At 35.8% G+C, this 22,720-nt stretch overlaps 1 protein-coding gene across 1 annotated transcript in view; it reads right to left on the bottom strand.

Moving 5' to 3' along the window:
- Nucleotides 1-22,720, bottom strand: part of USH2A (Usher syndrome 2A (autosomal recessive, mild)) — a 393,292-nt gene that overhangs the window by 236,602 nt on the left and 133,970 nt on the right. The window contains exons 21-26 of the mRNA XM_014950535.1: nucleotides 16,376-16,506; nucleotides 10,125-10,251; nucleotides 9,630-9,731; nucleotides 7,949-8,122; nucleotides 7,279-7,409; nucleotides 1,077-1,350 (exon numbers count right to left, since the gene is read on the bottom strand). Coding sequence (XP_014806021.1) covers nucleotides 1,077-1,350; nucleotides 7,279-7,409; nucleotides 7,949-8,122; nucleotides 9,630-9,731; nucleotides 10,125-10,251; nucleotides 16,376-16,506 — 939 coding nt within the window. The remainder of the gene's footprint in view (nucleotides 1-1,076; nucleotides 1,351-7,278; nucleotides 7,410-7,948; nucleotides 8,123-9,629; nucleotides 9,732-10,124; nucleotides 10,252-16,375; nucleotides 16,507-22,720) is intronic.

Genomic DNA, 22,720 nt, shown 5'->3' with positions numbered 1-22,720 from the left:
TTTCGGGCCATAAATATTATGCATACAGAACCTGAAGGAAGATTGTCATATAAGTGATACCCACAGCTGGAAGAATATTTAAAACTATTTTTGAGCTACCAGTGAATGCCAGTGCATGGATTTGATTCAATCTATTCTATAGTGGTGAAATGACAAGGCTTCAGTGGAGCACTGCAGAGCTTACTAGAATGCAGGCATTCAACGTGAGGGTGTGTATCCAAAGCCACTTATGAGATTCCCCACTAATCATCTACTGACTGCTACTTATTTGCCCACAGTATCTGAAAAACACACCATGACTGATTGGTATCTTCGTAAGTAATGAAAAAACACAGCCAAACTGCCAACAGAGCTAGTTTAACAGACACTTTTTGACTACGTTTCATACAGCACATCCTTTTGTGGAGGCCATCAGTATCAGCCCGCAATTAACAGTTTTCTTTTTTCCCCAGAAATTCAACCTGTTCCAGAAGAGAAGGATAACAGTGATGGCTAAAAGCATGACCATCTCCTCTCCTCATGACATGGAAAACATCATGGTAATGTAGCTAAAATCCAAATTCACAATTTTATGCTCACTTATTTTTTTAGACCAGAATCAGTATCATCTACAAAGAGACTAATAAACTTCCAACAATTCTTCCCTGTGGCAGCATCCACTCTCATTATAGTGATTTAACCTATGTTTACTGTCTTCCACTAGCTTTGTATTTCAGGTCTGCAAGTGACAAAAGTTGATCAAGTAAGCAAGTTTATCCAAACTGGCTTTCTCTGATGAAGATTTGAGATCTTCTGGTTGGGCGCTTCAGATTACCCTTTGCAACTCTACAGTCCCTCTCCTATGAGGTAAATTGCTTCGGATATCATTGGGTTGAAAGGATTTTTATAGTCTTACAAAAGAATCAGGTCTAAGAGAAGGTAGATGGGTAGGGATAACTGGTAGTTAGAGCAACAATGGGTGGGAGGAAAAATTCCCGTTACATATTCATGAATTTACACTATTAGCAGCAGAACGCCCACCTTGTGCAGGACACCAGTTTTTACAAAAGCATATATTCTTATAGGTGTCACCTTACCTTGTTCTAAGCTCAGTTCTTTATAAAATTTCTGAATCTCAGGTGGGATCCCTCCTACATAGACCGGTGAGTTTACTTTCAGCTGCTGAACACGGGGTTCGAGCGTTTGCTCTCTCAGCTCATTCATACTTGCTGAAACTACAGAGCCCTCCTTGTTCACGGTGACTTCGTTCCACTTTCCGTCACAGTAAGACAGTCCTAACCAGAGATCCACTTGTGTAAAGACAATGCCAGTTTTCAAAAAGATGTTTAAAATTCCACTTTTCAGTTCAATCTGTATATTTTAAAACAGAAAAAAAAAATTTGAAAAAGACATCACATACACAGCAACAACAGACAGTAATTTTAAACAAATAATCAAGGGGGTCAATGAACAAGATCAATGAACAATCTTTATCAATTTTCATCCTCAGAACAGCAGAAATTACATAAAAATTGCTTACACAAAACATGCTAAATACAGCGTATTAGTTAACTCAGAACATAGGAAAATATATTCTGATGTTTTGACAACTGACTTTGTCACTAATATCACTAAGTAAAAGGAAAAGAAAATGAACCAGGACCGTTTTGCCTTTTTTTTTTTTTTTTTCTGTCGGTGCACTAAAGTTGACTTTTAGTAGCTTATTTTTGGAAGATTATGTATTTGTGGAATATAGTGACATCATATAAAGTAGTCAAATCTAAAATAAACAAAAAGAACAGTTTCTGCATTGAATTATTATTTACTGTTATTTCTTTGCTGTTTTTCGAACACTTCCAGAATGAGTGGCAAAACACATTTATCCCCACGGGAGTCTAGCAAACTTAGAATTAAATAAGTAAATACTAACGTAGAATTTTCAGCTAGGTAATTATAATGAGATTTCAGTCTTGTATTCCATATGTTAACTGTCTTGAAATAGTAAAGGTCCTCGGGTAGTAAAGAGTGTATTTTGTTAAAAAAAAAAACCCGGGCCGTTTTTGCTTTTTTTTTTTTTTTTTGAGAATGAGAAAACAGTATTTCATCTATCAATTCATTTTTTAGAAGAATGTAACAAGATAATAAGGAAATGAAATGTCAGATCTGATTAAGGTCTTTTTAATTGGCTGGTGAACTCAATTTCAAATTTTTCCAGCATACACTGATTCTGTTTTTCATCCTTATTCTTCTAAATCTTGTAAGAAAATAATTGTGTTTGTATGTGCTTTTAAAAATTAATGTGCCAATTCTCTAATAGAAATATATTTTACTTAAATTCTCCCTTCAGAAGTTTCCAAATGCTTTATTGCAAGATACTTTATCCTAACTGAATGGAACACAAATGGGCTGACTGTAAATTGGCAGGTATAGAGCAGTAAACAGATGAGGAACTTGTGGTTGAAAAATATGGGTGTGTTCACAAAAAGGCATTTCTGTTTCCAGGCCAAAATCTTATTAAGTGAAATAAAAACTACAGATTTAATATGAATGCTTATCACCAATAATGACAAGCTGACATATTTCGATTATCGATAATATTAATATTGCAGTATTTGTAATTGGATTGCATTTCCTTAACAGGGACCTCATCTGAAGAAAGAACTCAGTACTTGAGATGTCACTGGCAATACAGGCCCTGTTGCAGAGTGCACACTGACTGCTCATGAGACAAAGGGATTTGGTTTATTTGTTTCTTTGGGACCACAACTTTTCATATTTCCACGAGTCCATAGCCCTTTGTAGCTAAGGGCTCTACAATACAAGCGAAGGACAAATCATGGCATCAATGCTGATGGGTATAGCTTGAAACAGTAGTTCATTGGAAAATTCACTTGTTTTTCTTCACTGATGAGAATTAATACAGAGCACACTACGCTAGTGTGAAGGAAGGGTTTCAGCTGCATGACTAAAGCGGTATGCCAGCAAGTCTGCCAGACCTGGAAGCTGGAGAGAGGACATGGTGTTTGACATAGGGTCACCACTCAGCACATCACTCTTCCAATTTACTCATCTTGGCATAGTCTAAAAGCAGGCAGAGAATGATGCATGTGCTTTTTATGATGACTTGGACTGACATTTAGAATGCCCGAGTGCAGTTAGAGATAGAGAACCACTTGTTCTGCATGATGAAGATAAAAGAGCAAAGTCCTGCATACATCCAGCATTTACAGATCCTCCTCTCCGGTACTGAGTGCAGGTTCAGAAAAACAAGAGATAAATTGTTTGCTTTGGATAAAACTTTGGGAGCCCTTTAAAAACATGCTTGATTGTTAATCTGTCCTTGGAAAATATATTATGACATTAAACCAAAAACGCACTAAGATCAGCTTATTCTTCTGCCAAACATGTTAGTTACCATCTCTCAACAGAACAAGACAATTTAGCATCATTATAAAGGCATTATATCTCTAAACCTGAGCAGGTTCACAGTTTAATGGTCAAAAGCATACTTGCTTTTTAGTATTTGAGGTACAAATATTAAGCACCACTGCAAAATTTTGTTAATACTGTTGTCTGTGCACACAATTCTTATTTTGATATACCTGGGCATGCAAGGATGGAATTAGGAAAGCCAAAGCTTAGCTTAAATCTGTGAGGGGACATGAAGGGCAAGAAGAGCTTGTACAGGCACATGGGCAGGTTCAACAAGTAGCTGGTTACTAGTGGCATCTCTCAGAGATTGATAAAGAGACTGATTCTGATAAAAATAAAAAATATTAGTGACCTGGGCAATAGGATGGAGTGGACTCTCAGCAAGTTTGCAGTTGATATCAAAGGGGGTTGGCCAGTGGTGTTCTATACATAGAAAGCAGCTTTGAAGAAAAGGACTGAGTGTCCTTTGAAGGACCCTAATCAAGATGGATTACAAATTGAAATCTGGTCAGCAATGTACCTTTGAAATGATGAAGGCCAGCCATGCACTGGGCTGTATTAGAAATAAGGTAGGCAGTGGCTTCAAGGACATGATTCTTCCCCTCTGTTCCGCAAGTGGAAGACCACATCTGGACTACTGTATTCAGTGGTGGACTCTCCAGTATAAGAGAAAGTATCAAACTTGAGTTGGTCTGTGTTTAGCGGAGATTTGGTATTAAACTTCCTCAAAACATCCCTTCAACCTAAATTATTTTTTGCTTCTCTTTTTTCCTTCTGGTGAGGTAGCTAGTCCCTACCTCACTCAATTTGCTTATAAACATATGATTTTGAAGATGAAAGGAATAACCAGCCGTAGCTCTGAGAAACAAAACTCAGATAGGATAAGGGCTGCATGGGAGGCTGAATGGCACTTCGTTAAATCTGCCATCCAACAGTCTCAACCACTGTTGAGCTACAAGACTGATTATGGCTTGATCTCCTTTGAACTTGGAAGTCATCCTGAGACTCAGGGATATCACCAAAGGCAAGGAAGAGACTTGGCAATGACAAATGTGAGCCCTGTTGAAAAAGTACGTGGTCTTGATGCTGAACAGGGCTCTCTGGTTCAAAATCAATAAGTTTAAAGATATGTTCTGTACTGGTACCAGCTCTGTTCAGGCTGGCCAGGCAGAAAGTAGAGGCCCAAACACAGACTCTGCAGTAGTCTCCTCAGAATCAGTCAGTCTTTAATAGTAAGGCAACAGAAATCTCTTCCTCACACCAGACAGAGAAATCACTGGTGACCAATAGGTATATAATCTTCATGAGTCCCACATGAGTTCCAGTCACTTCTTCACTAACAAAAAGATTTTGACTTTCGAGTCCCCCAAACACTTATTTCACACCTACTAAACTCCATCAACAAGTAGCACTTTCATCTCAGACTGGTTATTTTGTATCATGCTTGTGCCACTGTCACACACAAGATTTGCAGGGCTTAGGCTTTTTCTGCTGTTGAAGTGGTGAGCATCAAAATCAGTAACGCAAACTCTACCAGCTGTCACAGTACCTTCATTCAACCAAAAACTCATGAGGAAATACATGCCAGAGTCAGAGCTAGTGATTTGTACTAGTTTATCAGGTTGCAGTTTGCTCATCAGTATTGTGCCTGCATCCAGCAAGAATCAGATTGACTTCTCCAGCTTAAGTTAACTTTCACAGCATGGAAGTCGTGGAAGAAGTGACCTTTACACAGAGCATCTTTCTAGGACATAATTTTTTCTTGGGCAGAAGACAAGACAGAGTCTTTGGCTATTTGGTAGCAGGCCAGTCACGTGTCTAGTTTAGTCATTCCAAAACAATAAAGCTAATAATAGAGCTGTGACCTATGCAAAGCAAAGGGTCAGGGAATACCATCTTACACTGGCACTCAGGATAAGCAGTACAGCTTCTAATCTGTTTTGCAGTGCAAGTGTCTCCTGACCAAAGATCCTGACAAAGACATCGTAGCTCATGCGCAACATGCTACACACCTCATTTTCACTTTCTATTAACCTTTTTTTGTGAGCTCAAGTGTATGGAAAAACCTTCTGTCATCATTATGTATGTGCAGAACACGAAGTTGCAAGGGTTCAAAAGCCTGCATGCACTCATCCTCTCTAAAATTCCTCATCTTAAGGCTATGGAGATGTTGAGGTCAGGAGTAAAGTGTAAAAAAGAAAAAAATACTTGACTTAGGACAAATGCGAAGAAAATTATCTAACCAGTTTTCAGTGCTAAAAATCATGTGAATATAATACTGCTAAAAATCTGGAAGTAGGAATAGAGAAAGGTGTTTTGTCTAACTACTTTGTGATTTTGACTGCACTTTCAATTAAGTAAGTGCCCTTTTCCCTTTACAGTCAGAAGCTATTTTCTTATATTTGTTAGTCTTTCACAGAGCAAGGGAAAGGAAACAAGGATCATATACAAGAATCTCCAGAAGAACCCAAACTATGTTTGTCCCTGTGAACACCATTCGCATAAGTAGTGCCTCTGTACTGTGAATTACACACATACAAGTCCTTTAAAGTGGGACAGTAGTGTCTGCGTAGCATCTTACGCCACTAGATCATTATCTTGGTCATTACTCGAGGGTAAATCTAAAGTAGTAATGTGTAATTAGCCAGAATTGTTATTGGAACTTATAATTTTTGGACTAAGGCTGCTTGAAAAAGAGGAAGCAAACGCGTCTAGCAGAATTCAACACCCAGGAAAAAATTATCTGCTAGGAAAGTCAGCAATAGGAAAAGTGAAAAACAAGTTATAATTGACCTGAAAAGTAGAGATATATATTTATACGTTTTATGTCAGAAGTTTAAAAGAAAAGGCACATTAGATATAATGCCATGCAATAAAACAGTCTGTGACATGACAGCCATTAGCAAAACAGTGGTATAATAATAAATAAACAAATGAAATTCAGTAAAAATGCAGAAAGGGCAGATTAGGTCATAAAGAGTGACAATACTCTCAAAAATTTTGAAATGTAAATAATTGCTTCTTGGACCAACTAACAAGAGATACTACTTTCAATGTAATACCTACTAGTTGGTGCAAGCAGGTAGTTGATCCACTAAGCAATGGTGACCACAGTCTAATTACATTCAAAATCATTGGGGGAAGAAAAAATGAAAAACCAGAGCCATGTAACTAATAAAAAATAAATAAATGAAAAAGCTGTAACAAACACATTTAACCTTAAAGAAATTCCTGGAAAAGATGGAAGCATGAGTACTTTTCAGCATAAAACCCCCAATACAGGATTTGCAGAGCCTCTTCTACAGTGTTGGGAAAACAGCAATAGGGATGAGATGGGATTAAGCTGGACCACTAATTTCTGTCTATATAACAATCCTTACATTTCAAATCAAGGAAATCGTATTGGTTATAAAAAATACATGTGCCTTACAGAAAAAGCTTTATTAGGACATTGGACAATTCCCATCATGAACTTTTTGATTTACAATTTAATTGATTTCGTTCTAGTATGAGAACCAGGAAATTGGGTAACTCTATACTTTCCCAGGAATGAACCAAAAGCTTTTAATGCACAGCTTTTATTCTATTTTCTAATTGCTTCTAAAGCAGCAAAGAGAGCGATTCTGCTTTTAATATATTCATATACTGATATCTTTCTTATTTATGATATAAATAACAGAGGTAACCTATTCTGAGCATTTGTCGGAGCTTTTTTGCTCCCCTTACATTTTGCTGTGCACAAATATTTCAAAATAAGTAAACCACAAAAATAACATGGTTTGAAATTTCTTTAAATGCTGGACATATCTTAGTAGACAAAACTCACAGGTCATATCTGAATATAGTTATTTGTATTTCTGAACTTACTGCAAGATAATCCGGGCCATCTTTGTTGTAAACAAACAAAAGCAATCCATTGAGCTGATCTGTTCTAAATTTGAATGAGATCTCAAATTCCAGTCCACCACTGAAAACATCTGAATACAGTTCCAGGAACCCTTGAAAGAAAATGAATACATGCACAAGTTAATCAAATACATAAATAAATAGGTTCAAGAAACAAAACCCAAAAATCTCGGTTCTACTTTGAAAAGAAGAACTCAGAGGTTTTGAGATTAAGGTTTAAAACTTTATCACTCAGCTTTGTAAAGGACAGTTGTCCATCACGTACTGCAACAAACCAAAGTGGCAATTTTCAAATTACAATTTCAAAGTGGCAATTAGCAATTTTCTAAACTTTGCTACCTGGCATTGTTTGATACGTTATAGTAATCTGTGTCTCTAGAAAAGTGAAACTTCTCCTTTTACGTGTGTATCAGGTATGCATTCAGTTACAGCAGCAGCACTTGTCTGTGAATGCAATTCCTCTTCCATGCAGTAGTCTTCTGTAAACCCAGAAACCAGATTTGAAACCATTCAAAAATAATCCTATATAATTACAACTGCTTTGAAAAGCAGATCACTGCAACACTTTTAATATGATCACATTTTATATCTCAGGGGCACACTGGACTAGTGCGATCGTACAGCAAATTACCTTTGCCAAGAAAATGTGCTCCTTCGGAGAGGACAAGGGGGCATCCTTCCCACATATGATAGACATTGTTTTGCTCTTCAGCATCCTGCCAGTTCAAAGATTCCCAGTTTTCATAGGGTGTATGCACTTTTTTCAAAAATATGTCACTGAGACATCCCACAAACCCTTTCTGGACTACCATCTTCATCCCTGCAGAAAAGGAAAATAATTTTTAAGCCAATCATCTGCAACTAAACACGGGGATCAATTTGGATGTTTTATGCACCTATATTGTATATGTGCATGTATGCATTGAGAATGAACTGCTTCATAAACCTAGTCTAAGCTAAATCCAGATTTCTGAATGGGTCAGCAGCTACTGCTACGTAGCTGGAAAATATTAAACTTTTTGAGATTTTGCCTTCAAATCAACTGCATAGTTCTACTCAATGAGGATTCCAGGGAAAGTTTTCAGGTTTATCCTGCTTCAAGAAAACAAAAATTGTGCAGAAAGGCCTGCATCTACTCAATATGAAGAAAGTGTTGCAAAAGCTCAGGCAGATGAACACTGTTCTAGAAGTTCCATCAGGAAGTTCTTCTTTTGCATCTACTCAATATGAAGAAAGTGTTGCAAAAGCTCAGGCAGATGAACACTGTTCTAGAAGTTCCATCAGGAGGTTCTTCTTTCCCTGTTTGGGTTTAAAAAAAAAAAAATATATATATATATATAAAGCAGGATTTTATAGATGGCATTCTCTTGAAGGGTATTTAGAGTTAATCTCATTTTGATTATTTAAGTTGAGGTTTTTGATGGAGGCATCCTGCATTTCTTTATGAACAAAAGTTTTTGAACAACATAGGCACATATTTCTGGGTTTAGTAAACTGAAATAAAGGAGAGTAGAAGAACTTGTACTCTACTGTACCTCACAAGAAGTCATCAACTAGATTTCACATCCTTATCAGTGTTGGGAATACAAACTGAAATAAGCAATTTGGTATTCAGGTCTATATGAAAAAAAAAAAAAAAAAGAATAGGCCTGGATAGGAACCCCCTGAGAACTGCTGATTGTATACTGGTTTTGTATGCAGTCACCTCTGCTATCTGCTGGTATATACACTTGACATATAGACCAAGGTTATATATGAAGATGTACATTTATTGATTCTGTGGAAGCCAGATACAATCCAGCTCCATATAAATACAGTTGTAGAATACAGATATATTTATAAACCACTGAGTTCAATGCAGCAATCCCTGAAGGATGCAAACTCACACTAAAAAAGGCCAGCATGTTGTATCCCTGCATCCAGGTGGGATGCATAACCCTGTGCTTGAGCTAATAAAAACAATTTGTATGTGTATTTTGGAAAAGAATTTGGGAATCTAAAATGTAAAACATACCCATAAGTTTCTCACACATAACAGTTCTGTGTATAAAATTCATTAAAATGTACACAGACCTCATACACTGCTCTACTGCTGATGAAATCAGCTATATAGATATTTCAATCTAGCCCAAAAGATAAAATTAAAGAAATTGTATAGATTTAATTTTTTATTTAAAAAATTATGTAAATAATTATGCAAAATAAGTAGTGTCCTCATATTTCCAACACAATGTCAATACAGCCTACAGCACTGGAAAAAAACTTAAGTCAGTGCCACTCTATAGGATTCGTTATACCACAATCATACTCACCTACATCCTTTCTTACAATAGTATAGCCCTGTGGAAGTCCTCCAACAAAAACTCCTGTGTTCTCTCCAATAATGGTACTGCCACTAGTCGCCAAGGAAAAACCTGAACAAAACAGGTCATTATTCTTGTGTTCAATGTTTTCAACAGATTTTCAACTCAATAACAGAATATTGATATTTGATAAAATAGGCTAATGTAACACAATATCCTAACGCTTTCCCATAGACATACTGAAAATATTTACAGCTCCATTTTACAAAGGAATATTAATGCAATCATAGGTTCACAAGCACAAAAAAAACCCCTCCTCCCCACTTAGTATTAAATCATCAAAGACTCACAATGGACAGATACCTCAGACACACAGAAAAAACAGTATTTTCTGATTCTGTCAGAAAATTGAGAGACTTCTTAGCTGTATGGAACAGGGAGTGGAAAAGTAAGCAAGTGAGCAATACCCAAAATAATAAAGCCAAATGAAACTGAATTGATTACCCGTGTACTGCCCATCCACTGTGATGTTTCCCAGTGCTTGAATTCTTGTAGCAATTATTTGATGCCAACTGTTATCGTTGTACTCTCTTCCACCATCATTAGTTGGAGTGACTGCTACTGCAGATCCCTTTTTAAAAGAAGAATCTGATTTAGAATATTATGAAGGGAAAATTTAGAATTATACCTTACTTTGTAACACTCTATGGTATATAACATCTAAAAATAAAGACAAAAGTCTTCTGTTTAACTTCTTTTGGAATACTGAATGATGTTTAGGAGTGATTTCCCCACTAAATTAACCTTCTCAAATAATAAATGAGGGATCAAGGATCCAGTTTAGTTTCTATTAAAAACAGAAAATCCTGTGCAGTTCTGAAAAAGACAAGGATAAAGCACAAATAATTGAGGATCATGTCACTTATTTCTTTTTTTTATTTATTTACTTTTTAAATTAAGTCTCTATTTAACTATTTCATAAATTGCCGTGGTTGTGACGTTTGATGGCCATGATTCAATGTGCCATTCACAGAAATGCAACAATATTGTTGACTGCAGCACCTATCTACAGGAAGGGACCCAAAAAATAGAGGTATTTGTAGAATAGTATAAAGATGCATATTCTGTCCCCGTTAACCCTTCTGTTGTCAGAAGGACTTGAATTTTTAGGTGAGATTCAGATTTAAAAAAAAAAAAAAAAAGACAGTTATTGAGGATGCTTTCGCTGTACAAGGGATGTTTGTAAAAAAAGTTTTTTAATTTAAAATTAAGGTATTTCAAGAGTTTTCCTGAGATTTATATCTGAATAATCTTCTAACTTCCCAATAATTCCTGTAATATTGTCTCAGGACTTTATATCGCGCTTAAACCATCTGGGAACTCGAAGTTATTCTGTTGAATTCATAAAAATATAACTGTCCTATGTAGCAGGCAACTACCAAATGAAAAACATTTCTTTGCATTGGCACTTCAAAATATTAAAGAATGATGACCTCTGCAGTTACTTTATGGTTTAAGACAGGCTTCAAAAAAAACAATTTCAAAAAAAAATGTAAAGAGAAATAAAAGGCTCCTTAAAATTTGGGGTTCAAGCTTGTTACTTTACAGCAGCAAGCCAGGAAGTTAATTTTTTTTTTTTCCCCCCCAGATCTTCTAGTAGTCTTTCTGGCTCAAGGACTTTAGAGATATGCATATGAAGAAAACCTGTTGATAAAAAAAAACACCTATTGGGATTAATACTAAAAGTCTTGTTAAAATTAGTATTATGCCATTAGTGATGTGCATCTATCAGAAACTGCTTGTCAGCATATACATTTGTGAACACAGTATACATTTTACAGTACATTTTGAATTGGCAATTGTCACTACATATCCAATGTATGAAAATACATATGATGTGTACATATGTACACAATTACAGAAAAAAATAATTTCTCATGAATATTTACAGCATGTTTCCTACTCCATTCAGCCAACATCTTGGGACTGAGGCAGTTTGTACAGCGGTCCTCTGTCCCATGATAACAATACAAAGCTATATATCCTTTCATACTAATTTGCACTTTTTCATATACTATTTTTTATTGTCTTCTCTCCTATTTCAACATTTTAATATTTTACAAACACACATTTCATTATCGTAGTTTAATAATTAAAACCAGAACTGGTGTCATGCCCAATTAATGTGCCCTGGTAGCATGCCCATTAGTTTTTCCATTAGTGAATTCAACAATACTAATGGGATTACTAGCATGGGATGCTAATTGGGCGTGACATAAGAAACTGGCTTACTTCTTAGCATACCCTTGCTAATGATGAAATTAATGAGCATTTTATTAAATGCTGTCTCATCAAAGTGTACTTAGTTAGCGTTAAAATTGTTACAAACGATGCTGCATTCTAAAGATCAGGTGCCTGAATAAGTGGTTCTTCATATTATGTTTGGCAACAGTCTAGAGCATTAACAGTTTTATACATCAGAAACCACATTTATTTGTAACCAATTCAATCTGGGACCACACAACCGTATGTGCCAGCCTGTGCTTAATTTCAGGGGGGCAGAAAAAAAAAAAAAAAAAAAGAAAAGAAAGAGACCATGTTCAGGGTTCAGGACACACTGCATTGGAGGCCCCTGTACAACACTTTATCCAGAATTACCAAAGTAGCTCTGTGATCATATTCAAATATCCTGTGTGAAATGGCTTGTTATGCATTTTGGAAAATCACACATAGGGAACCAAATCTGGATTAGTTTGCTGAGCCATACAAGTCATCTTAATTTTTAGTAGCTCTCAGTAATAACTAAGTAAATATAAATCTCTGTGGCTCTTCATGCTGATGTTTACATTCATAAAAATATATAGAAGCATCACAAATATGGATCCTCAAAGATACTGTCCAGGTGGAAAAACTCTGAATGTAACTACACTTCTCCCAGTCAAACTTTTTCAGTGCCCAAACTCCTACCACTGAGAAGGTGAACAAGTACTGAAGTTTTGCCAATGCCAAGCAGCAAGGTATAGTTGGGATTCATAGCTAGGTGTTGTCCACCCTCTTTTCTGGGAGGGAGTAACAGCTCACTCTTAGACTGTGCCTACTACTTCAGCCTTTGCATGAGTCAAAGGCAACAAGAAAAGTATCTGGTGTTAATCCTTTTTGCTGTAAAGTTTAATAAACAGATCATCTTCTGCAATGGAAGAGCTGGGTTCAATTCCCTCCATATTGTGAGAAGAACTCCAATACTCTTATCCTCAGACTGTCCTAATCACTAAGGGAAAAGGTGTTCCAGATTGGCCTCAAATTTCCACTGTTAGTAATTTCACTTTGTATAAAATATTCAGTGCTTCCCTGGGGAGAAAAAAATAGAACAAATGACCTGTAGCCACTGAAAGATAACTATACATTTAGCTAGAGTTGATTGTGTAATTTAGGGGTGGATGTAAAAGGCATTATTATGAGAAGAAACTCCACAGATAGTTGGAGGTTTGCAGGCATGCTGAGTTTGGAGGAAGGTCTATCAAATAATTTGATTATACAGAGAAGACTGAGGAAGACATTCGTTAATGAAAAAAACCTCATGCTTCCCAGACCATGAGTAGAAACCTGTGAAGAATGACAGTAAAACAATAAGAAAGGAGAGAAGAGCAGCCAGACAATGCAGAGGGGAGACGAAAGAGATGGTCAGGCAACAGCCAGATGAATGGTGGTGTGCATAAAGTCGAGAGAAGTGTGACTGGACAGGAAGAAAAGGATTTGAAATTAATGCTTAGAGAAGGAAGAAGTTAGGCTATGGAAGACTCCCCGCTAAGAAGACTTGGCAGGACTATCCCCAGAGCAGATACAATAAAGAGAAAACGCGCTGCTGATCATTAGCAAAGATACATACCAGAATCCTGAAAGGGACTGAGGGTAAAAATAATTAACCTGTGACAGGACACAGCTGGAAGGGAGCACACAATATTACAGAAAGCTGCTCTAGATAAAAAGCAGCAGAGTCACAATTATCATCAAAAAGAATTTTTGCAGTTTTATTAAGAGACAGAAGAGCACAGAGGCAAGGCCATAAACGCTTATCATGTCTGCCACAACAATTGCTAAAGAAAACAATGCATAGAACCTGGTTAAGAAACCACGTGATATCAATAAGAAGTAATTAAAGCATTTGCACACTAATGCAAACTGTGATACACAAATGAAGGATTAAGAATTGCTGCTACAGAATATGATACCTGAAGTTATAGGATAGGAATAGCAAATAACGGCAAAAAGAAAAAAAACTACGTAGAGGATACAGAAACAAAGGCAAAGATAGTAAGGTACTATAATACTAAGGATACAGAAGACTGAAAAACTTTTAAAACTGAATTTTCACAGGTAAAAGTTTTAGAAAAACATAATAAAAGAATTATATTGACGTAGGCCACAGTAGCAGTGGTGTTAATGAGAAATTAGAAAGCATTAGCTTTCAATGTATATCTGCAATAAATCAAATGTTAAGACCTACACTATTCCTGAATGCCTTGAATGAAAGCTTTTATTTTCTTTTTTCTACGAACACTCACTGAACCATCCATATAGGCTATTTTAGACATTATAAAAGAAGGGAACAACATGGAAGTAACGCTTATAAAAACCAATAAATTGTCCCAAGCTGAGTCAAATGAAACACAAATATGTAGAAAATATATATAAATATATAAACAAAATATATAAATATATATTATATATAATATATAAATGAATATATATAAACAAAAATATATTCATAAACAAGTAATTTGTTAAAATTCAAGATAGCAACCATTGAAAATATTTCTGAACTAAAAAGCTCTAGGAACTGAATACAGATAAAACCTGGCATTTTTTACAGTGAAAAGACAGGGGAACCATCCATATAGGCTATTTTAGACATTATAAAAGAAGGGAACAACATGGAAGTAACGCTTATAAAAACCAATAAATTGTCCCAAGCTGAGTCAAATGAAACACAAATATGTAGAAAATATATATAAATATATAAACAAAATATATAAATATATATTATATATAATATATAAATGAATATATATAAACAAAAATATATTCATAAACAAGTAATTTGTTAAAATTCAAGATAGCAACCATTGAAAATATTTCTGAACTAAAAAGCTCTAGGAACTGAATACAGATAAAACCTGGCATTTTTTTGCAGTGAAAAGACAGGGACAAAAGTGAAAAAAAAAAAAAAAGAAGGAAATCAAAGCCCTAAGCCAGCCAACCTTCCACCTCTCCCCCTTCCTCCCCATCTCCAAAACACTTTGAATCTAAACAAATACAATATCTTCTAGGGAACGAGTCCAACCCAGCTGATATAAAGCTATTTCAGAAGGAGCAAATCTGCAGGAAGGGCTAGGAATACTCCCTTGAAGCACCAAAGTGCTAGTTGAAAGATATCCACTCCCATTTGAAACAAACAACAACAAAAAAATCAAACTATTACATCTAGAAAGATCTTACAAAGGAAATAAGAAATAATTTTCAGTTAAGTGAAGGTGTAAATATAAAAGAGATGAAACAGAACTAGTACCTATTAAATTGTGGATGAGGGCAATGTTAACAACGTTAAGCATGGTCCCAAAAAATTGAAGTACACACTGATTAAGTTTGCAACAAGGAAAAGATAATGCCTGCGTGTAAATGCAGTGGATGTGACAGACATTCATATCTTGGGGATAGAAGCAGAGTTAATGTTTTCTAGCAAGGGGATCGCATACACACTAACCTCTGTGCAACACCACGCCTCCTCTATAGATTCTCCAGAGCTGAGAAGGAGCTTCACTGCTCCACAACACCTCTGCGTGGTCATGGACCACCAGCGCCCAGACCATGGTAGAACTCAGGAAGCAAAGGTTAACAGTGGATTGTCAAATCTCTAAATCCACACCATTTTATACCAGTAAGCATTTCTGTTCAACCCCACAGAGCAGCAGACACGATGCCAATCACATAATTATACATGGAGGCATGAAGGAAGATAGGACTGATAAAGCGGCCAGGCCTTCCAGCACCACGAAGGCAGTGGTAACCTTACAAAAACGATGCACATATATGGATACATATGACCACCAAATTCTGTCAAAATCATTAGAAAATCCAATATTTACTTAGAGTTGCTTGCATATGTACAAAATATAACTGACTAGGTAATTATTTTTTTTTCTATTCCAGGACGAGATACAATTTCAGGGTGCAGAGAAAACAGAAAATACCCAAACAGAAATGCAAGGAATGCGGTCTTATTTTTAACTCTGTAGAATGTATTTGATAATATTTTCCTCATTATTTATGTCTTTGCTATGGTCATTATTACCAGAAGCGAATTCATCACATTAATGGCAAGACACTGATTTCAGTGGGAAAAGACAAAGTCTCAAGATGGGACGCTTAAAAATAATTGACTATAAATATATGTAACTTTTATTTGCTAATTCAAAAACTAGTTCTGCTCACCTTTGAAATCTTGGTACTTTAAGCTGTAGCGGTGTTCAGTGGTACTAACAAAAAGACCCAACCCATAAAAGTGCAAACAAAACAAAGAATGAGCAAAGCTTTAGTATTTTAGTGTTTGTCTCCCCAAAATGTCCAGTTACCTAATGGTTCTGAACAGTCAGTTAACTTGTATTAATTAAACAATAGTTAGAAAAGGGATAAGTACGTAAAGAAGTACTGAAAGAAATAACCAAAGCTATTTTTACTGGATCCTGTCTCATTTGTACCTGTGGATCAAAAAGAAAGTAAGGACGCCCACTCCTCAGTTGAAGTGCGATGTATTCCTCTTGATTCCCAGGTGATGCAGAGAAAAAAATCAAACCATCAGGTTCCTGGGTTCTAAATTTCACTTTAATACCTGGTTAGAAAAAGCAAACAGATGGTTAATGTCAAAAATAGTTCTTACACATTCTAATAGTGTCATTACAAACAAAAATTTGGTTTTTTACAGCAGTAAAATGGCACACCAAAACCATGGAAGTTTTGCTCACTTAAAACCCCTGCCAGTCATTACAGGAGAAATTTTATCAATCCAGACTGAATCAGCCTTTGAGAGAAATGTCTGTGATTTCAGAGCCCTTACTCACCCATAAAAAAAAACATGTGCAATTATGACTTATGCTGTTCAGTAACTTCTTAAAGTAATTCAGATATTAGCATACTATTCTAATAGTTGGTGCTTTACATGTGGATTTTTACTTGTACTTTAACATTTCTGTTCATAAAGTAGGAATGACATTCCTACATGGAAGGATTTCTATAAAGAATAGCAGGGGTTTGGTTCCAAAGGACAGATATACATACACAAACACTTATTTATATGTATATTTTTATGTTCTTTTTATAAATATATATATCTATGTGCACAAAGAACTCTTGAAAAAGTTTTAATGAAAATTAGACACATCCCAAGGCATAATTGTTGAACGAAGCTTAATTAAGAACTTTCCAGATCATTATCAAGAGTCCTCTGTTCGGCTTCTGATAAAATACTGTCTCAGCACATGAAATATCATTCAAATGACATACAAGAAACAAATAGTAGTTTTCTTACATTACTTTTAGCCACAAAAAAAATATCAAAACAATAGCTGAATTCATCAGCTTGTAAACATTGGAATATTGTTTTCCATGGTACAAACTCACTGAGTAACTCTCTAAGGACACATTAATGAAACAATTCAGAGATTATGCATCCCATTTTGAGAAGGATAATTATGCATAAACAAGTTTTGGATAACCACCAATCTTTTATGTCTATAACATCTTTCCTTTAAGCTATCTCCTGGAACATCATCTTGCAGAAACACATAAGAAAATTACAAGAACATATGTTCAATTTGGCCCAACTTTCCAACATGCACATCCAGACATCACAGGCTGAGGAGCTGTGCCATTAGTGAACTATTTCTTTTTACAAAAGCAAATGAAAAGGCACCAATAGCAACATCTACCTGTATTACACACTTCCATGACTCTTCTGCATAAAATGCTTTTTAGAGAACAGGATAATTTATTGGGTTTTACCCAACTCCATCAAACTATTCAGTCTTTCCACACACATTTTCACTCATGTCGGGCAGAAAAACAGTAAGTGACAAAAGTTTTTCTTGTAGACAGCATCCATATTTAAAAAAAAAATAGAGAATCATAATTCTGATGCACGTTCATACTAGATCACGCTTGTTAATTACTTATACCCATAAGAAATATACTTTGACCCCATTCCTTAATCACATAAATGTTTTCATGCAAATCACATGATGCACTCACAGATATAAATCATATTCTCTAGGCAATGAAAAAATCAGTCATGCTATTAAAATGCCTGCAAAAAGTAATAAGTAATGCCCACCAAGTAAAAAACTCAACAAACACTGTTCCTACTTAAGGAAAAGCGCAGCTTTGCCTGGCTCAGAAATAACCATTATTGCTGAACTTTGAGGTTCCAGGTATTTCCAGCTGCAGTATCTGCTGGAGAGGCTGAGACTGATGGCCTCTAATCCCAGCACTGAAGAGCACCGTTAATTTAACAAACTGCCAGTATTTTTATTGAGCTGCCAAAAGACATTTCTGAAGACTCAATGAGCCTTCCTCACACCTAATTCAGAAGGGCAAATACAAAATAACTGAGTTTCTACAAAAGCACCATTATTTTATAATGTTGTGTTAGAAAATATAAATTAAATGGTTCATAATGGCAATATTCCAGTAATTCTAAAATTTTTCAAATGTTATGCAGGAGCTTCTTTTTTTCTTTGGATATTGAAGAGGCTCACAAACCTTATTTCCTGCCTGTAAATTTGCCATAGCTTCATATAAAGTATTGATGAGTCAGGAACTGCAAATTCTAAAGTCATTTGTCACCTATTATATAATTCAGAAAGGGACTCTGCCCCTTTAAGTTCAGGTATGTTTGGAGTTTCTCATTAGATAAGAAGTTCCTACAAGATAGCTCTAAATAAGTCCTTTCAAACCTTAATGATAGTATTTTCTTGCATTTCTAGAAGTGGAGAAACCAAGTATTAAGCAAACAACTTCCCCATAGATAATATTTTTACTGGAAGATAAAAACTTATGTAATTAGTATTTTTCATAGGAATTTACTCATTAAAAAAATATCTGAAAATATATTTTTACTGGAAGATAAAAACTTATGTATTAGTATTTTTCATAGGAATTTGCGCATTAAAAAAATATCTGAAAACATTTCTCAAGTCCAACTCAGACCTCATGTTCAAAACAAAACATCCCATTAAGTCTTGTAACAGCTATATCAATGTCATTTTTCTTCCTTATTGACACTGAGAACTGAAAGTGCATCTTACTTAACCTTACTACAAAAAGATTTCCTTTGAAAATCCAAAAAGTTTCAAAGAAGTTGGAAACCACCACTGGAGCACCAGAAACACTTTCCTTTTTTTGGGGGGAGGGGGGAAGGCAAGGGGAATTTTGGAAGAAAATTTCTCAAAGACTTGTGTCTACTATTTCACTTTGCGTGTCTAAAACATTAACTTCAATGTTAGATGTAACAGATAAATAGGAACATAAATAAAATAGTGACATAACAATTACTTCTGTAATTTGTCATATACGGAAATCGCATTTCAGCCACACTACTGAGCTACTAAATCTTGGATGGAAAACAGGACCATCTGTGAGGCATAGTAGGAATGTACTTTCAATCAGCTAAATCTTGAATTGCAACTCAAGAACTCACCTAACAGGTCTGTTTATGTGACAAAAAGGATTGGTCCACAAGGTGTTGTTATCATTTCTGGGGTAAAAAACAACAGGAAATTCTACTACAAATTAAACATTAATGTATGTAATTCAAAATAATTTCAAATTATAGCTGCAATTAGAGAAGCTGTCAGAATTCCTTTAATTATAATTAAAGAAATTTCTTCAATTTCTGTAATTGATTTTTTAAATTACAATGGCATTGTATAAAACATAATACCAGCATTGTGAACATAAAAGACAAAAAGAGGAAAATACAGTAATAAAAGGTAATTATTGATATTATTAATTTTTTAAAACTTTTTCCAAACTGTGTAAGGGCAGACTACCCTTCTATATAGCTTCTATATAGCTACACCTTATGCAGTAGTGGATTGTGATTAGATTTTTATTCTAGTTTTATAGATAGCACATCAAAGTTATTAGAGGAATGAGGGTGTGAACGTGCGGGCATTTTAAAGGCATGAAACTGAGCAGCAATATCAGCACGCTACCCTGTGCCATGTACACTATTCTGAGACTTTTAGTAACAGGCTGATAGTAAAACTAAAAAGATCTACTATTACAGTAACGTCAGATAAGACAGAATCCAGCTTTTTGTCTAATTCAGAAAATATATATGAAACTATTTTTATATTCCCTCATTGTCACCCTCATGTAAGGTTTGCAAGTCTGAGAATTTCATCAACATTTCAGATTCAGTCTCAAATTCACTTCTGGATTCGGATTCTTCTGCTGCAATTCAACATAGCTTGCAAGATCTGCGCAAAAGTATTTAACAGGCAAGAATGTGCTCTTTAGAGGCTGTGTTTTTGCTTAAAGTAAGTTTACAGAGCACACATGATTATGTTTCTTTTAGAAAAGGCAGTTGGTCATCAGGAGGAAAATATTAATAAATTAGAAAACCTCCTAAATTAGCATAACATATACTAATAATTTATAATTATTACAGCAATAAACATCACTTTTGACTGATCCTAATAATTTTTTCTTGAAAAATAACATGTATAAAATAGGTTTTGTTTGACCAAAAAACTTTATTCACCCAGGCTAAAGAAATTTTGCTTCCTGTGAAACATCTTTCCAATTTAACTGAATTGAACTCAGGGTTTGGGGTTTTGTTTCGGTTTTTTGTTTGTTTTGTTGGGTTTTATAAGAAAACCCAGCATTTCAAAATATGAAAAAATCCACAGCTCAAAAAATGTCTTTTGACTTTTTCAAATTTCGGGGAAGAGGAGTTGAGGGGAAAATGCACGCAGAGGGGCAAGGTAACTGAAGACATATTTTACAGTAACAGCTGAGAGATTTCAGCAAAGTGACCTACTGAAAAATTAATTTCTTTGTCCCATGCACTCAGCTAAAATACCTGTAAAGTACCTTTCTCTACAACTAGGTGTTCAGAGTCATGCTCAGAACAGCCAACAAATATACGCTATTGACTCATTAAAACATAGAAGTTGCTACAAGTCTCGAAAGTCCCACACTCCTTCACCAAAACCTATACATAACCACATGAATAAATCTGTCCAAAAGTGACAAGAATAGCCACGTAAAAGTATTTCCAACCTGGAAGCAGTCACCAAGAATACTGTCAGCTTAATTTTCATAAATACATCAAATCCCAACCCATATGCATAAGATTAAACAATAAGAACAATAATTAGATAATGTACCATATTATGGGCATTTTCTTTGTGGACTTAGGAAACCATAAAACAAAAACAGCGTACATTACAATTGGAAAAAATAAAAAACCAAATCTGCCTAATATCTGGAAAATCACAAAGCATTATTAGAAACAGATTTTGCATAATCAGTGAAGCACATCCATTTTCAGTGCAATTTCTCCCAGAACTGTACAATTGTACAAACACAATTTTCAATTTCATTTCCATTCTACTTACATCGTTATATGAAATGGTGTAAATAATTATACAACTGTACATCTCAATCAAATGAACAGAGAATTATTGGCAAGGAAAGTGATCTCTTTATGCTTACTAAAGCCCTTATTTGTGCATAACGCCAACTAAAACAAATAGAAATTGTATATAAAATTTTGACTACAGCATCGAGCTCTCAAAATTCCCTTCAGGATGACAAACATTAAGCGTTTGCTTAACATAGAGACTGTACAAATGCTCTTGCCTAATCAAAGTACATTTTCCCACATAATATAAAACAAAATTTCTTTTTAACTGGGGAGGGGATAGATGGGGAGGAAAACTCTCAGTTATTATACGCTTCCTTTGAGTTACTATTTAATCGTTACTCTCTCTGTGAGAGTGATTCTGCATGCTACACGTCATTACAAAAGCTAAAACACATTTTAAAATGTATTTTTAGTAAGAAAAAGCACCTTTCAAAAAAATAAGGGAGACTTCACAAATATGGATGAGCATTTAAAGCAGTTTCCTGTAATGAAGAGTGGGATTTGGGAAAAGAAGCTCACATGACACTTTCCTGAACATACTTATGAACAACCTCTGCTGAATACAAAGAGTTTTTCACACTTTTTGATCATAGAATGGTTCGTGTCGGAAGGGACCTAAAAGATCATCGAGTTCCAACCCCCCTGCCATGAGCAGGGACATCTCCCACCAGACCAGGTTGCTCAAAGCCCCATCCAGTCTGGCTTTGAACACTTCCAGGGATGGGGCATCCACAACTTCCCTGGGCAACCTGTTCCAGTGCCTCACCACCTTCACACTAAAGAGTTTCTTCCCAATATCTAATCTAAATCTACCCTCTTTCAGTTTAAAACCATTACCCCTTGTCCTATCACTCCACTCCCTGATAAAGGGTCCCTCCCCATCTCGCCTGTGGGCCCCCTTTAGGCACTGGTCGGCCGCTATAAGGTCTCCCCGAAGCCTTCTCTTCTCCAGTCTCAACAACCCCAACTGTCTCAGCCTGTCTTCATAGCAGAGGTGCTCTCCTCTGGACCTGTTCCAACAGGTTCACGTCCTTCTTGTGCTGATGACTCCAAAGCTGGACATAGTACTTCAGGTGGGGTCTCACAAGAGCAGAATAGAGGGGCAGAATCACTTCTCTGGACCTGCTGGCCACACTTCTTTTGGTGGAGCCTGGGATGCAGTTGGCTTTCTGGGCTGCCAGTGCACACTGCAACTCATGTTGAGCTCCTCATCCACCAACACCCCCAAGTCCTTCTCGTCAGGGCAGCTCTCCAGCCATTCTCTGCCAAACCTGTATTTGTGCCTGGAATTGCCATGACTCAGGCCTAAAGCTTTCTGGATTTTGTTGGGAGAAGCATCTGGAAAGTATTCTTCCCAAATCTGTCCAACATCTTTTATTGTCTTTGGTACAAGAAC

Source organism: Calidris pugnax, unplaced genomic scaffold, assembly GCF_001431845.1.
Source record: "Calidris pugnax isolate Ruff unplaced genomic scaffold, ASM143184v1 scaffold24, whole genome shotgun sequence".
Classification (NCBI taxonomy): domain Eukaryota; kingdom Metazoa; phylum Chordata; class Aves; order Charadriiformes; family Scolopacidae; genus Calidris; species Calidris pugnax.
The sequence above is the reverse complement of the archived record's forward strand: the minus strand, read 5'-3'. Positions and strand labels throughout refer to the sequence as shown.